Source organism: Ctenopharyngodon idella, chromosome 4 (genome assembly GCF_019924925.1).
Source record: "Ctenopharyngodon idella isolate HZGC_01 chromosome 4, HZGC01, whole genome shotgun sequence".
NCBI lineage: Eukaryota > Metazoa > Chordata > Actinopteri > Cypriniformes > Xenocyprididae > Ctenopharyngodon > Ctenopharyngodon idella.
Window position 1 is genome coordinate 7,200,852 of NC_067223.1, and position 16,649 is coordinate 7,217,500.

A 16,649-nucleotide genomic window follows, 5' to 3' on the forward strand; every position below is an offset into this window, starting at 1 on the left:
TGACTTTGAAAGACTTTTAATCGACAGATTTGGTTGTTACATTACATTATGTCATTCAGATTGTTCAAACTTTTTTTTTTTCCTGCTTAAGCAGTTACAAAAAAAAAAAAAATAGAGGCACAGTTTCTGGTTAAATTTACAATTGACACAAAATTGGTAAATTGTCAGTATAATTTAAAGACCTAAAATAAATGTATTTAGACAGAATTTTTAACAACATACATTTCCAAAATAAAACAATGATATGCTTGTATAGTACGATTATGCCTTTAACAACCTAATAAATAAAAGTCAACAGGGAAATACATCCCAGAACAGCATTATCATTCATAAACTCAAGCCTGTTTTGTCAGGCACGTACGCCCTGCAGAGGTCTGGGTTCAGTAGTTGTAATGTGTGAGCAAGCAAAAAACAATAATTCTCTTTTAAAGACAAGTGAAGGTGAAGAGTGAATTAATACACATGAGTGCCGCAGGCAGTGGCATCTGAATTTCAGACAGAGTCAGTATTTAATGTCCCACTAAGAGACAAGCACGTGAATGACTTCAAGCAAAAACAACATGCATTTAAAAAGAGAAAGAGAAGGAAATGGCTCCTTTTTGATGATCCTTGCTCAAATTACCAAGTATCAGGATTGCTGTTCGGTTTTAAATATGCTCCCGGAGATTTTGTGCCACTTTGGAATTAGCAAGACAGATTAAGACAAATGCAAAAAGCCAAACACAAGGCAGAGAGTTCTAGCCGTGCATCAGAGTCCACCGCTTTCATTCATGTGATAAAGAAAGGCACTATAAGGATGAGGAAGGAAAGACAAGACAAAGAGAACTAGAGAAAGAACAACCACCCTTTGTGGTTAGTACTTTACCCTTGATGTTCCCATATAAATTAAAAGTCCTATTTCAAATTATTACATTTCAAACACGTAAGGTCATATGGCAACTCACACTCAATATGGGCCATTGAGTTCAGTTCACATTCAGTACGCCACCTGGAGTGTGATCACAGGACAAGACAAAGTCGCTTGCCTAGTGGGCCGCAGTGTGTCTCACTAATGCCCCTATGTGGAGGAGGCCTGCACCTCGAAGTTTCTCCAACTTCATTCAGTCACCTACAAATGGGCAAGTTTATCTGACGGCATTAACAGAAGTACGTCTCTGGTACTTCAAATTTTCATGACACACCCTCTGAGAGAGGAATAACCTCACACCCGCTCTGGATTCACATCTTTGCTGACCCTGCGTCTGGGAAAAAGCCGTCGTTTCAACATGATCAGCTGAGGGATAGAAAGAAAAGGAAGAGGAAGGAGTGTCAACCAACCTATTATGAATGCTGTGGGTCAACTCGTGATCGACACATGATACACAGAAACAAGATTGGCACATGATTCAGAGTCACAATGCGATTCTAATTAATCATTAATAATTAATTAAAAATTCTGAATTTTGTTTTTGCAAATTGTTTCAAAATTGTTTGACAAAGAAACATGCATCAGTGTATAGATTACCCAACGCTAATGAAAAACTCAAAATGTCAAATTAAAAAGAAATAAATTATTTTTTTATTCATTTAAAAACTTTTTCAACATTGATATGAATATATCTATTTAAAATGATTAATGAATGTCTAAAAATATATATATAAAAATATATAAAAAATAAAGTGAAAAATATCAATCAATAAATAGACAATTAAATTATATATATGAGTACACAAAAGTGAGTACACCCCTCACATTTCAGTAACTATTTTAGTATATCTTCTCAAGGGACAATACTATAGAAATGAAACTTGTATATATTTTAGAGTATTCAATGTGCTGCTTGTATAGTAGTACAAATTTACTGTCCTCTGAAAATAACTCCGTATACAGCCATTATTGTCTAAATAGCTGGCAACAAAAATGAGTACACCCTAAGTGATAACAGCTCTACATCTTTTAACCATGCAAAGCCACATGTCCTATTCATCATGTTCATGTTTTTGTCTGCTTGATAGGACAATACAAATTTGCATATCTTTTATTAGAGCTGTTAAAATTTGGTGCTTTGAGTACAATTCTCTCATACTGATCACTGGATGTTCAATATGGCACCTCATGGCAAAGAACTCTCTGAGGATTTGAGAATTAGAATTGTTGCTCTCTACAAAGTTGGCCTAGGCTATAAGAAGATCAGTAATACCCTGAAACTGAGTTACAGCACAGTGGCCAGGGTCATACAGAGGTTTTCCAAGACGAGTTTCACTCGGAACAGGCCTCGCAAGGGTCGATCAAAGATGATGAGTCCTCATGCTGTGCGTCAGGTGCAAAAGCTGGCTTCAAAAAACAGACGCATCAGTGCTGCCAGCATTGCTTTAGAGATTGCAGAAGCGGAAGGTCAGTTTGTCAGTGCTCAGACCATAGGCTGCACACTGCAACAAGTCGGTTTGCATGGCTGTCGTCCCAGAAAGAAGCCTCTTCTGAAATAGCATCATAGTCTGGGGCTGCATGAGTGCTGCTGGGACTGGGGAACTGCCCTTCATTTAGGGAAACATGGATTTCAACATGAACTGTGACATTCTGAAGCAGAACATGATGCCCTCCCTTCAGAAACTGGGCCAAACGGCAGATTTCCAACATGACAACGACCCCAAACACACCGCCAAGATGACAACTGCCTTGAGGAAGCTGAGGGTGATGGAGTGGCCAAGCATGTCTCTAGACCTGAACCCTATTGAGCACCTGTGGGGCATCCTCAGGCGGAAGGTGGAGAAACGCCATGTGTCTAACATCCAGCAGCTCCGCGATGTCATTATGGAGGAGTGGAAGAGGATCCCAGCAGCAATCTGTGCAGCTCTGGTGAATTCCATGCCCAGGAGGATAAAGGCAGTGCTAAAAAAACAATGGTGCTCACACAAAATATTGACACTTTGGAGACAGTTTTTCACTTAGGGTGTACTCACTTTTGTTGCCAGTTATTTAGACAATAATGGCTGTATGTGGAGTTATTTTTAGAGGACAGTAAATCTGCACTACTATACAAGCTGCACATTGACTACTCTAAAGTATATACAATTTTCATTTCTATAGTTTTGTCGCTTGAGAAGATATATATAAAATTTGAATAAATATATTAATAATTGTTTTCATTGTGTTTTTAAGTGGCACTTTAAGCCCCCCATAACCCCTAACTAATACATTTAAAAAAAAGAGAAAGAAATAATGTCTATTTGTTCATTCGATGTGACTGATTAGTGAGTATAAATGTATAATACATAATGAATATAACTGTTTTCTTAATAAATAATTATTTTCATAAATAATTAAACAAATAATTAATAAGTGTTTTCATTGTATTTTTAAGTGGCACTCCAAGCCCTCCTAACTAATACATTAAAATAAAATAAAAATGAAAATAATAAGTGCAATATATAAGCGGAAATTACATCAAGAAAAACGGAAGTTAACAAGGGTGGCTGTAAATCTGTTCTGAAGATTGTAATTAGGCTTGTTAATGTGCCAGTCTGTCAGATATGATACAGCAGCTAATCATGACACGCTTCTACATGCGTGTACGGCAGCAGGGGAAGCATCCACTGATAATGCATCATCTCCGTTTTTGTACTTCTGGTGAGTGTTCACATTACTGTTCTGTCACTAAGGACAGATGAAGACACACTGGTCTTTTAAAAGGTCACCGTGTCCATTAACCTCTCCAAAAGACAGAAACATGACCCTGCAATTAATAGTGTGACTATTTACTGCAAGCTGTCTGGTTGATCAATCATCAGGACGATATTTTTGCCTTTACCATTTCCTTAAAAGAACACAGTTGCTGGGTAAAATTTGATATATTAGTTGTTAATGTTATTGAGACTAACCAGACTCAGCTTACTGGACTCGGTGTGTGTGTGTGTGAAGTAGTGAAATAAAGAATGACAGATAGTGGACAATGAACATGTAAGCCGAACCGTACTGACCTGCTCAGCAAAGAAAGACATGACAGTGAAGACGACTAATGTCACCAGCACACAATGGGTCCAGAACTTCAGCTTGTCCCTGTATATTCGCCTGTGAAACAAGGGGTGAAGACTGGTTAGCGTGGTCCTTTTAACCCCTGCTAAATGATAGATGCCATAACTACACAATTTGGATCCAACAAGCATCATAATTTGCATATTTATTGATCCGCGTATATTAAATGAGGCAAGGGTGTAGAGCTACATTCAAGCTATTTTAAGGCATGAAGAAATTTTTTTTCACAGGAAAACAATGTTTAAATATGTAATTTAGGCAATGAAAGATGAGTTTTAAGGGATGAAATTATTGACTACAGGGGGACTTTAAGTAAAATTTCTTATCTATGTTGAGAACATTTTTGCTGCATAATATTTTGTGGAAAACATGATACATACTTTTTTTGGGAATTCTTTTTTGATATGATCTGATATATCAAATTATCTGATATTTTAGAACGTTTATTGACATGCAGGTATGCAGGGATCCTTTCTATAATATTATTTATATATATATATATATATATATATATTTTATTTCTTAAAAAAATAATAAAAGATTATTAAAAATATGCCATTGACCATAAATCCACAACTGGCCCATACAGTGATGGTGAGCTCATATTCATTGCTGTCAGCACACAGGGGCGGGATCAGCAATGCCGGATCTTAAGTCTTGCCAGATTCAGAATGGTATATTTATCAAGACTGTGATTGACAGTTCGCAGTGACTCAAGTTCTGATGTCACTCAGCAGGCTGTCGGAGGTGAGAGGGTGACAAGGTGACAAGGTGACATCATCATCTGTGAGTAACACAGTCTGTTACCCCTTTTTCACCAGCGTGTTCACGTCTGACAGCCAATCTGCAGAGGCCGAGCTTTTAAAAAGAGCCAATGGTGCTGGGCGAGCCTGGCAGGACCAAAAATAACACCCTGCCCCATGGCCCAGGCAGGTCACACGGCTCTGATGGGGCTTTATGGGGCATCTGGATGTAACAGAGAGACACTCTGGCTGAGTGAGCACGAATGGCGAATGTACTAGTCATAATTTCCAGCCTGTAACCCTCCAAAGGAGCAACAGACACACAAACCTTTCTTCGACCACCTCCCCATTCCCAGAATTCCAAACTGCGATGACAGCTATCACCCAACTTCACACAGTGATGATAGGAAAGAATGTTTACCGGTATTCACGGGAGTAAAGCAACAGAAACAGGCTATAAATCACACACAACTAAATGTAAACTGACTTGTGAAACTCATTACAACAAAACCAAATATTTCACTACAACAATAAACCAATATATTCAGGGACGAATGAAAAGTGGTGTAGACATGTTAATCTCATCAGTTTAAAATGCTGTAGATATACTCATATTTTGAAAACTTAAAGTTCACTCAAAAGGGTTGATGAATCAATTAGTGATTCACTGAATCAATTTACTCATCAAACCTGTATTTGTGAAGCACAAAAGGAGATATTTTGAACAATGTGCCGACTGCTCTTTTTCATGCACTTATAAGTGAGGACTGAGGCTTTCAAGCTTCAAAAAGGAGTACAAAAATGTATTACATGACATCTGAATTATAGTGCATAAATCATATGTACTACTTTTAAGGTGCTTTTGCAAGTTTAACGTGTACATTTTGAATATCTTGTGTGTGCAATTACATCATTTTAATTTAATAATTAAATTTTGAGGCTTCAAAGCAGCAGGATTTATTTTATTTAATAATTCTAGTTTTTGTTAATGATAACTCCTTTCTTTGTTTCACTGTAAGTCATGAGGTTTTGGAACAACATGAGGGTGATTTGATGATTTTTGGGCTATGGTTCAATGTTTTATGTGGACAGATTTTTTATTTCTTCACACTAGCATTAAGTATAATAAACCTCTTTATTTAGTTACCTTTTTTATCCAACACTTTTTTTTCTTGTCAGTTACACTCATTACAGTTTCATGTCAAACTGTTAAAGCTCTCTCTGTTGAGGGTTTCACTAAACTACTCCTATCAAGCCTTTCCTGATCTGTTCTGTACACACTTTAGATTCAATAATGAAACCTGTGGAATGTACACAAACCTGCTTGACTTGTCTTTGTTAAATGCCAAGTTGCTTTTCCATCTTTACACACACATTTATGTGAACTGCAGCTTCAACAATGCCTGTGTGTCTGTTTGTGACTGAATTCTTACCACTCCTGCAGCTCTGTCATGTGAAGGAAGCGGTTTCTGTATTCTCTGGGCAGCTCAAACTGAGAGGGCAGCGGAAACATGGACTCATAGAAGTCCCTCAGAACAGCTTTGACCGTGCTGGCGTCCTTATGGCTGTGGTCAATGTTGTCATTCAGGCAGATAAACTTCCTGTTGCAAAAAAAAAAAAAAAAAAAAAAAGGTTAATGTGGACGAGGCTTCCCATTGTGTACAACAAAATAGGAAGGATGCCCCTGCACGTACCTAGGGTTCTTCCTGATGTCATCAAGCTGCCCCACTACATGAGAGACATTGGTGCGTATCATCTTAAAGGCGATCTCCTCTTCGCCCATAATTTCAAACCTGAAAAGAACAACAGCCTGCATAACTAACCCAGTCTCATAAGAGATGCTGAAGTGTTTGTGGGAAGGTAATGAAAGGCCTACTTGTATTTATTCTGGTCCCTGAAGGCTTTGTGGATCCTCTCTGTGATTGGTTTGCAGTGGATTACTAAACCTTTTGTGACGGGTGGCTGCAGGCACATCAAAACACAGACTTTATTAACAGTACTAACAAATACAAAGATAGAAGAGCTGATAAAACAAGACTTTTGCCAACCACAACAATTCTGAAGTGTAGAGCCAAAAGCTATGCATGAAACAAGATGTTGATCACTTAAAGGGATAGTTCACCCAAAAATGAAAATACTGTCATCATTTACTCACCCTCAAGTTGTTCTAAACCCGTATGAGTTTCTTTCTTCTGTTGAACACAAAATAAGATATTTTAAAGAATGTTGTTGACAGTAGCCATTGACTTCCATAGTATTTTTTTTTCCTGCTATGGAAGTCAATGGCTACCGTCAACGGTTTGATTACCAACATTCTTTAAAATATCTTACTTTGTGCTCAACAGAAGAAAGAAACTCATACAGGTTTGGAACAACTTGAGGGTGAGTAAATGAAGACAGAACTTTCATTTTTGGGTGAACTATAATATGAAATGTATTGTGAGATTTTATCTCCTTATATTAGAGTTGTTTTCTTGTGTTGAAAGACTTTGAACAGTGGCTCTCACCATGCTGGGGTCATAATAGGCCTCCTGGGTGGGGCTGACAATATGGAGCTGCGTGAGGTTGGACGGAAGAGTCTTAGAGCAGTTTATGAGCATCTGTTCCAGACTGGTCAAATCCTGTTTACAGTCAAATAAACAAACATACATTTCCTCAACATGTGTAAGACAGATACTCACGTGGTGACAACAAACGAGGCAATACATGTCTTGTGTTGCATGTCACAAAATCAAAAATTGACCTACTTGATTGTTAATTGCGTAAAGTATTTAAAATGTAATTTCAATTAATTTATTTTTTAAATTACAATTTTAATTTCATTTTATTAAACAATTATAATTTTATTAAACAAATTTGAATAAATTACATTTTAAAATCAAATATATTAAACTAGATCTTATTTTTTCAATTATTTTTTTTTAATTATCAATTTTATTTTATTTTTAAATTTAATTAAATGACATTTTTGTTTTAAATGTAAACTACATTTTATTTTAAATGTAAAATACATTTTAAAATTAATTAAAAAGAAATTACATTTTTAGTTTAAATGAATTATTTTTAATTACAATTTTAATTGTATTTTAAAAACAAATTAAACTACATTTTAAATTAAATTTCTCCCCCCACTGAAAGGGTGGGGTGGTGCGTACCTGAAGGCTTAAAGGGAGTTCATGGATACGTGTGGCCAACGTGCGGATCTCACGGTCGGACAGCACACCGGAGTGGTCCGTGTCGATTTCGTCAAACACTTCAGATATATTGAGCTGCTGCAACGCGCTCATCAAGAAATAGAAATAAGAGAAGGCAAACTGCATGTCCTCAGAGTGACGCACACGGTGGGATGAGGTCTTATCAAACTCTTGAGGGAAGCTGAGGAAGCAAGACATCAAGTTAAAAGTCATGCCTTTGTAAAATTCGTTGGCCAAATTTTTGCTCCATTATTTCTCTATAATAATTAAGTCAATTCAACATTAACATTATTTGTTTAGGTGTGTGTGTTGTGACTCTTACATGTCCTGTAGTTCCTGCATGATGAGTCTGTCAATCATGTGAGGCATATGGGCAGGCACTTTGCGGGAAGTGAAGCCGAATTGAGCGTTCAAGAGTCTGTTGACATAGCGGAGTGAATCAGCAAAAGTGTCCCGCAACCTGCGTCCAGTGGCGGTCCTGTCAGCTGCATACTGCAGTTCGCTTTGTAGACGCTCCTCTTCCTGTAAAGCACAAAAAAGACAAAAAAAAAGATCACTGAATGGGAGAACCTGCAATACTCAGTGTAGCAGCAAGAAGTCCTGCCTTTCAGTTACAAGAGTCTGTTGTGTCTCACCTCCAGCAGATCCTGAAAGAACTTCCTCTTCTCCCATGGAAGAAAACCCCGGTCCAAGCTGGACATGTAGTACTGGAGTTTACGACCCACTGGCCCCCCGCGGACGTGGGCTTCATTTTCTGAATCTCTCTCCTTAGACATGTTCCCCATCAGGTTGCTGAGAAGCTTAGACCCGTGAGGTTTATTCATGCCTAACAATCGTGGTTGAGCTTTAGGTGTAACACCATCAATCTGGACTGGGATAAGAGATGGAGGGACACCTGGTTCCAATTTAGAGTTATTGTTTCTTTCCTCATCTTCATTCGCTCTTTTCACCCTTGCTGCTCTCTCAGCCTGATGTTGACTGATTAAAAGAGGTTTCTGCTCTTCATTCCAGAGTTTTGCTTGTTTGTTCTCGTTTAGTGAAAGCTGAGCTTTGTCTTTGTACGGCTCCAACAGCACTGCTTTGGTCAAATTATAGCCTTTAATAGTGATGTCACCCAATATTAGCTTCTCGTTCAGCTTCTGTAACTCCAGTTTCACATCCTCCGGCAAAAGAGATTCATTTAACGCAGGTACCTGCACAGTCTCTACATCACCATGGGATTTTTCTCTAACTCTAGGGCCTTGTTTTTCTTTGGGAATGTTTTCAAACAGGACCTCTGGTTCTGGGGTCACTACGGTCGGTTTGGGTTCCTCGTCTTTCTCGCGCACTGGATCTGATACGTTTGATTTGGGAAGCTCTCGGGTATCCACTGCGACAGAGAAAGTCACGGTGAAGTCGTGGTTGTCTGCGCCCTGAAAGGTGAGGTTGTAGTGGATCTGGGTGGCATTGTGTCCAGGCAGCAGCAGCAGATGGATGGTCTTCCATTTGTTGGCGACAGAAGTGTGACGGACTGCTGGGTTATCAGCGACCTGTGCCTCGGACACGCGGTTAGCCAGACCTGAGAAGCTAAAATACGGTCGGAGCTCTCCCTGAGGCAGGGTGTAAAGCGTCTGGTTCCTCCGGAGGACAATACGATGCAGTTGGTTGAAATTATCTAATGAATTCACAAACAAACAAACTAAGTTAATTCCAATTAAATACTACTAGACCTAAAAAAAATAATAAAAAAAATAAAATAAAAAAGTGGTAAATGCAGTTCTCAACCAGGAGGCTGGGGTCCTTAGGGGTCCTCAGCAAACCTCATGACCATATTGTACGTCCCTTAATCTGACCCAATACCTAAACTTAACAACTACCTTACTAACTATTAATAAGCAGTAATTAGGAGTTTATTGAGGTCATAGTTAATAGTGAGAACTGGACCCTAAACTAAAGTGTGACCATATACACACTGCAGAGTTCAGCTTCAACCTTAATTTAATGCACCTGATCCAGCTTATCAAGTCCTTCAGGCTTATTTGAAAACTACAGGTAACTACAGGGTTGGAACTAAACTCTGTAGGACTGTGGCCCTTCAGGAGCTGAGTTTGACACCCCTGTATGTATAGACCAGGGGGGGCCCCTTAAAATAAAAAAAGGTTGAGAACCACTGGTCAAGACTCACCTTGTCCGCAGTCACCCACATCGAACCCACAAGCCAGAACGTTGCATGCCTGGTCACAGAATTTATCAGCCAACCAAGAGTTGGCACAGCCCTGGTTACAGAATGACACGCCCCCCAGTCCACCGAGACCACCTGCGAACTGCCAAGGCTGTCCGCCTCCGATCACAGAACCGCCAGCTCCTCCAAAACGACTGCTGCCTGGAGTGCCTGCCAGGAAACAATAAATGAATAAAATAAAATAAGAAAAAACAAGAAACGATTAAACAGACATGAGGCTGCGATCAAAAACATAACTTTGATTCATGAAATTAAAAATGGGTGTGAGTGAGTTTAATTTTTGGGTGAAATGACATTGTCATAGTACCCTGACAGTCTCCTCCATCCCAATCACAGGCAGAGTTGTTGCAGGCCTTGTCGCAGTAGCCGTCTTTGATCCAGGAGCCTGGGCAGCCCTCAGCACAGTTTGGAACAGGCCAGGTGAGATACACCTGTGAACATAGAAAACATCGGAGGTGATTGAGGTGAAGCACAAATGAGTTGTAATGGAAAGATTATTCATTTTAGAATAATCTACATTGAGAGTCTTTCTGACCTTTTGACCTTTGGAGTGGCTGTAGAAGTCATCAGGCCACACGTCCTTGCCGAACATGACATCATCATTGAGGTAGATGAACTTTTGTGAAAGGCCTGGGATCCGGTGGATATGGGTCTCTATGGCAGGAGAACTGAACGTAGGAAGGTGAGACTGGTTGTGAAAAATGTCCTGAGAGACAAACACAAACGACAACAAAAGACTTTGTCAATTATGTCTTACAAAAATACACTCAATATTTGGTAACACTTTACAATAAGGTTCATTAGTTAAACATTAGTTAATATATTAACTAACACAAACAATAGATTTGTTACTCTATTTACTAATCTTCGTTAACGTTAGTTAATGAAAATACAGTTGTTCATTGTTTGTTCATGTTAATTCAGTGCATTAACTAATGTTAACAAGATTTCAATAATGTATTAGTAAATGTTGAAATTAACATCAACAAAGAATAATAAATGCTGTAGAAATGCAGTTCATTATTAGTTCATGTTAACTAATGTTGTTAACGAATGTTAACTAATGAACCTTATTGTAAAATGTTACCCAATATTTGTATTAGAATGCATAGGGGTGTAACAGTACATGTATTCTTCCCAAACCGTATGGTACGGACGTCACAGTTTGGTTCATGCAGTTAGACAGGAATACAGTCACAGGAGATTCACACTCCAATCCAGAAGGGGCGTGCACAGTAATAGAAGGGAGCATTTCACTAAATATATGCACTATATTAGCTTATATATTTGTTATATTTACTTTACCTGTTAGTAATGTCTTAATTATTTAAAATGTTTAAATAAATTTGTCATTAAATCAAGTTGACAGTAACTGTGTAAATGATCATATTTCAAAAATGAATTGGATAGATGAATTTTATAATTGGATTTAGAAGTTGATGCAAAACCTGCCTTAAGTGCAATTTGCATGGTTTTTATTTTATTTTATTTTATTTTGTTTTATTTTAGTGTTGACTATTATATCTAAAAATAAACAGCAACTGAATTTAATAATTTGGGCTCTGTTGTTAATTGTAACTTTTAATATTATAGCAATGTAATTCCTGTATATAGTTTACAGCATTATCTGAGATAACATTTTCTCAGGGATAAAAAAAATCTAATTATAATTGAATTTATTTAAAGAGAGAGACACAATTTGTTCAATAAACCACTGTTTAATAAAAAAATTTATTAATTTATTAAAATTGTTTCTCCCCCCTGCTGTACTGAACCTGTACCGAACCTTGACTTCAGAACAGAGGTACATACTGAACCGTCATGTTTGTGTACCGTTACACTCTTAAGAATGCATTACAGTACATGCTACAAAGCTGTCCTTGATCTCACCTGGTGAGTAACCACTGAAACACGTGGGTTATCCAGGTTAAGCCAAGACGGTATTTGTCCGTTGGTTACGATAAAGATGTGGCGCACCCAGGGCGCATGTTTCTCGATAGAACGTAGTGAATAACGCAGCTCCTCATTGTCTTCAAAGCGACTGGCAGAAACATCCTCATCCTGCTTAGACTAAAAGAGAGGAAGACTGTTTATTATAATTGTTTATTAGTATTTTTTTAGTAAATCAATCATTTATCAAGCACACATTGCCTTAGTTTTTACTCTGGGGTGATGTGTATACCTGTGAGATGGCGGTCAGGTCCCAGAACAGGTACGCAGGGCTGACTGTGAGCTCTTTTCCGTCCAGCGTCAAGTTCTTCTTGGCCTGCTGGGTGAGGTCAGTGAAATCCTGTGCTGTGTTCAGGTGGAGCAGAGCGATGCTGGCCTCTGAGTACAGCTGCAACTGAGATATATATACACATACAAACCATCACTCAGAAGCATAGACTACTTTCTACAATATCAGACACAGTATGTAATAGGATAAATCATTTAGCCAATTAAAACTAGAGGGAAAAAAACATTAAACCATAAATGCGTACATTATTATTATTATTATTATTTTTTTTTTTTAATAAAATAATACTTTTCTTTTTAGCAAGGGTGCATTAAAACATGTATCATGGTTTCTACAAAAATATTAAGTGGCTCAACCATTTTCAACATGGATAATAATAATAAATGTTTCTTGAGCACCAAATCAGAATGATTTCTGAAGGATCATGTGACACCGAAGACTGGAGTAATGGCTGCTGAAAATTCAGCTTTGCCATTACAGGAATAAATTACATTTTAAAAAATATTAAAATAGAAAACAATTATTTTAAATCTAACTGTTTTTACTGTATTCATCATTGATTAAATAAATGCTTCTTTCAAAAAAAACATTCAAAAATTTCCAAACCCAAAATTCTGAACAGTAATGTAGATGGAAAGCATAGCATCAGAACTCCCACAGGGCTTCCTGCATGACCTTATGAGTGAGGGGAAATAACTTTCATACCCAGCACTGGAGGTGTGAGCGTGTGCGTTTATGCAAAATTATGTACTGGTGCCCTGAAAGCAATTTTATCCCCCCCATTTTTTGGGAGTTAATTGATGTTTATCAAAGCCCCATGATTTATTGTGCCTCGACTTTTCAAATCATTCCCATGCTACTGGTGAACTATATTATATATATATATATATATATATATATACACACACACACACACACTCTCACTCTCATTTCTTTTGGATGATGTAATTTCCCCATCATTTCTAACTTCCTCTATCATAAGGTTCTAGAGTTATACCACAGCCATTTGACTGTCAGAGCGCAGCCAAGCTCCTGTGATGAATTTGCCCATGTGATCAGGTTTCCCCCAAAACAAGTTTTATCACTTGTCACAATGCTGTTTACAAGCACAGGGTCCTCATTGTTTCCGTTCCCGTACCTCTGGTTAATGCCAAATGAAGACTGCAGAGAATCAAAGTAGTATATCTATCAATAGCACATACACAGAAAACATGTTTCCAGGAATGCCAGTGTCACCGTAAACTTCTGAAAAAAGCCTTTTCACTAAGGCAGTGAATCTGGCTGCCTTCATCACATCAAGAAAAACAACATGCGGGACCCAAATAACTAATGGGAAAATATGAGAACTTTTCTGTTTATTGTGCATATTGTATGTACTATTCAGACTAATTCAAAATCAAAAGACAAATTGACTTTATTAAGCTTAATTAGTTAATAAATACTCCAATCTATCCTGAACCCAAACCCTAAAAGAAAAACATCTGCGTATTTATAACTGTAACATTATTTATGAACTGATTTTCCAATTGAGGATGTTCCCAAAGGGACAATTCACCAGATTTAGCTTACTTCTGGTGACAAATTTGTCCCCAACCTATAAGTAAGTAGACCTCCCACACACACACACACACAGGCTGTATTTCTAGTATAACAGTGTGTGCATTGGACAAAGGTCAAGGGAGAGCTTTCATCAACATTGCAGACAGGCTAACACGCACTATAAATACTAGCCATCTCTCAACACTCAACTTCTCTCTCTCTCTCTTTCTTTATCTGTTCCTCAGCTTCACCCTTTGCAATATTACCTTATGTGACCCACATTTGGATTATATGCACATACAATACTAGAGAAAAAACCCTAGAGGACTCTTCTCGCCTCCTTCTGCAATACAATAATGAGCAGATCATGAAATGACAGGAAAACGAGATTTGCAGTACAGAAAACACAAAGGAGAAAGAAACTAAGTGAATGAGAAACATCTTGGCAAGAATTTGGTTTTAAATGCAGAATCTTCAGCATTAAGATCTGATGAGCAATACTGATGACATGGTGGAGCTGTGGAGATCGGATGGATGGGAACGAGACAGAAAAGTTAAAGATAAGAGTTACAGAGTGTAAAAGTGAAAAAGTGAGAAAAAGCAAGTGTGCAAAAAAAAAAGAAACAAAAGTAAGCATGAACGAATGAAAGCAAGAATGGACAAGAATGAAATCAAGCAAAAACAAGAACAGCATTATGCAAGCAAGAATAAATGAAAGCAAGCAAGGATGAATGCAGGAACAAGTATAATCAAAGAAGAACAAACAAAAACAAGAACAAACAAAAGCAAACAAAAGTGAATGAAATCAAGCAAATGCAAAAATCAGGTAAGAATGAAGAGCAAAAACAAACAAAAACAAGAACAACCTTATGCAATCAACAACGAATGAAAGCAAGCAAAAATGAAAACACAAACAACATCAAAAAACAACAAAAAATAGCAAAGACAAACAAAGGCAATCAAGAAGGTAAGAGCGAATGAAATCAAACGAACAAACAAAAGCAAAAACAAGAGCAAGAACAAACAAAATCAAGCAAAAGCGAAAGAAAAAAGAAAGTAACAAGCAAACAACTGTGATATATACAGAGCTCTGTGGGGAGACAGAGGAGAGGTAGAGATAGAAGGTCACCTAAACCCTGATGCCTTTTCCAAGCGCAGGCTGGCGCCGGGCCATTTCAAACAGTTGTTGTACTGTTAACCCCCCTGTCACTCCACTCAAGTGTCACTGTAATACCCTGAGCTCTTATCACATGACCGCAGACAGCAGGACGGAGCCCACACATTGCCCTAACAAATGGGATAAACACTGAGATCCACAACACACAAAACACTGATTATTATTTTATAGATCAATGGACGCCCAGCGGTTATGCAGTTAGATAGCCAGTAATAGTTCAATATGACAAATACGGTAACATCATTGGGGTTGTTGATGGATAAAGGCCTTATAAAAGTCCTCTGGGATTACACAGACAGCCATGAATTTCTAATTCATTTTACAATCTTGTGCGCCACCTTGTGGTCATTTTGAACATTGCATTGTACTGATTATCTTAATTGAGAAGTTTTACCTGTTTGATTTTACTAGTGACCACAGCTGGTAGTTTGACCCTGAGCTGCTCGGTTTCTTTGAGTGACCCTGGGAAGCCGCTCAAGTAGGCCATAGTGTGCATGCGGACCAGCCCCGGAGCCTCTTTATCAGTCGTCTGCCACAGAAACACATGTTTAGACTGCAGGAGTTTCACAAGGATTTGTTTTAAAACAAAAAAAAAAAACTTTCCATTTCACAGAGAGATGATGTAATGGACTGTGCATGTCAGATAGGAGCCACAGACAAAATGTGCAGTGATGTGGGTTCCCAGGAGCAGTATTTGGAACATTCATAAAATATTCATTAAAAAAAAAAAGGACATTGTAAGATAGTTCCTCTTGTTGGTTAAACTGTAGACATCATACAGCAGAAATCACGATGAACACAGTTCCCATTTCTGTAAATTATTGTCCTGTATTATCCGTCAAAGCAGCATGAGTTTTTGGTTTTATACTGTTTCACTCAAATTTGGTCGTGGGATATTCCTGCTTCCTGCTGCTCGGAAGGTGATGTACAAACACACAACAAAATTCCAATGCTAGCATTTGATTTGTAGGTGTACATTAAACAAAATCTGTGATATTTTAGTATATATACACATTATATATTATTTTATTATTAACTTTTTTAATTATTTTTTATATGTTCAGTCTTCATTTTTATTTCAATTTTAGTGTTAGTGATTTTGTTATGTGCTTTTGTCATTTTTATTAGTTTTTGCTTTAAAAAAAAAAAAAAAAAAATTCTATTCAGCTTTCATTTATTTTTATGTCAGTTTTAATCATTTTAGCACTTATAATTTTATTTCAGTTTGTTGCCAACGTAACATTCCTAATTCTTAAGTTTTTGTAAGTTCAAGTTTTAAGTTTAGGGAGTCCCTAAAGGGACCTTAGCAAAAATTCCATGCGTACATGAAACTTATCTCATGCTCACAAGAAAGCTTTTGTTTAAGAGTGAATGTTTATCATGCACTGACTGTACATCTCCCTGGTGCTCCTTGTTTGGGTTACATCATATACCCACATCCTGGTAAAAGCTGGAATTGAAAATGTCCAAATGTCCAAGCTGAAGTGGCGTTCTGTTACACTTTTTCAAATAGCAGGAAATTCC

The 16,649-nt window shown here is 37.6% G+C and overlaps 1 protein-coding gene across 2 annotated transcripts in view; it reads right to left on the minus strand.

The window, feature by feature from the left end:
* gnptab (N-acetylglucosamine-1-phosphate transferase subunits alpha and beta) overlaps nucleotides 1-16,649 on the minus strand; it is a 55,291-nt gene that overhangs the window by 31,234 nt on the left and 7,408 nt on the right. Inside the window, exons 7-21 of one of the 2 annotated variants that reach the window (XM_051889993.1) lie at nucleotides 15,520-15,654; nucleotides 12,353-12,514; nucleotides 12,061-12,240; nucleotides 10,706-10,876; nucleotides 10,478-10,601; nucleotides 10,114-10,320; nucleotides 8,585-9,603; nucleotides 8,272-8,471; nucleotides 7,911-8,130; nucleotides 7,263-7,376; nucleotides 6,632-6,717; nucleotides 6,450-6,548; nucleotides 6,189-6,356; nucleotides 3,958-4,048; nucleotides 1-1,273 (exon numbers count right to left, since the gene is read on the minus strand). In XM_051889993.1, the coding sequence (XP_051745953.1) occupies nucleotides 1,202-1,273; nucleotides 3,958-4,048; nucleotides 6,189-6,356; nucleotides 6,450-6,548; nucleotides 6,632-6,717; nucleotides 7,263-7,376; nucleotides 7,911-8,130; nucleotides 8,272-8,471; nucleotides 8,585-9,603; nucleotides 10,114-10,320; nucleotides 10,478-10,601; nucleotides 10,706-10,876; nucleotides 12,061-12,240; nucleotides 12,353-12,514; nucleotides 15,520-15,654 (3,048 nt within the window). In that variant the 3' untranslated portion in view covers nucleotides 1-1,201. The remainder of the gene's footprint in view (nucleotides 1,274-3,957; nucleotides 4,049-6,188; nucleotides 6,357-6,449; nucleotides 6,549-6,631; nucleotides 6,718-7,262; nucleotides 7,377-7,910; nucleotides 8,131-8,271; nucleotides 8,472-8,584; nucleotides 9,604-10,113; nucleotides 10,321-10,477; nucleotides 10,602-10,705; nucleotides 10,877-12,060; nucleotides 12,241-12,352; nucleotides 12,515-15,519; nucleotides 15,655-16,649) is intronic. The other variant, XM_051889994.1, reaches the window with a different exon arrangement.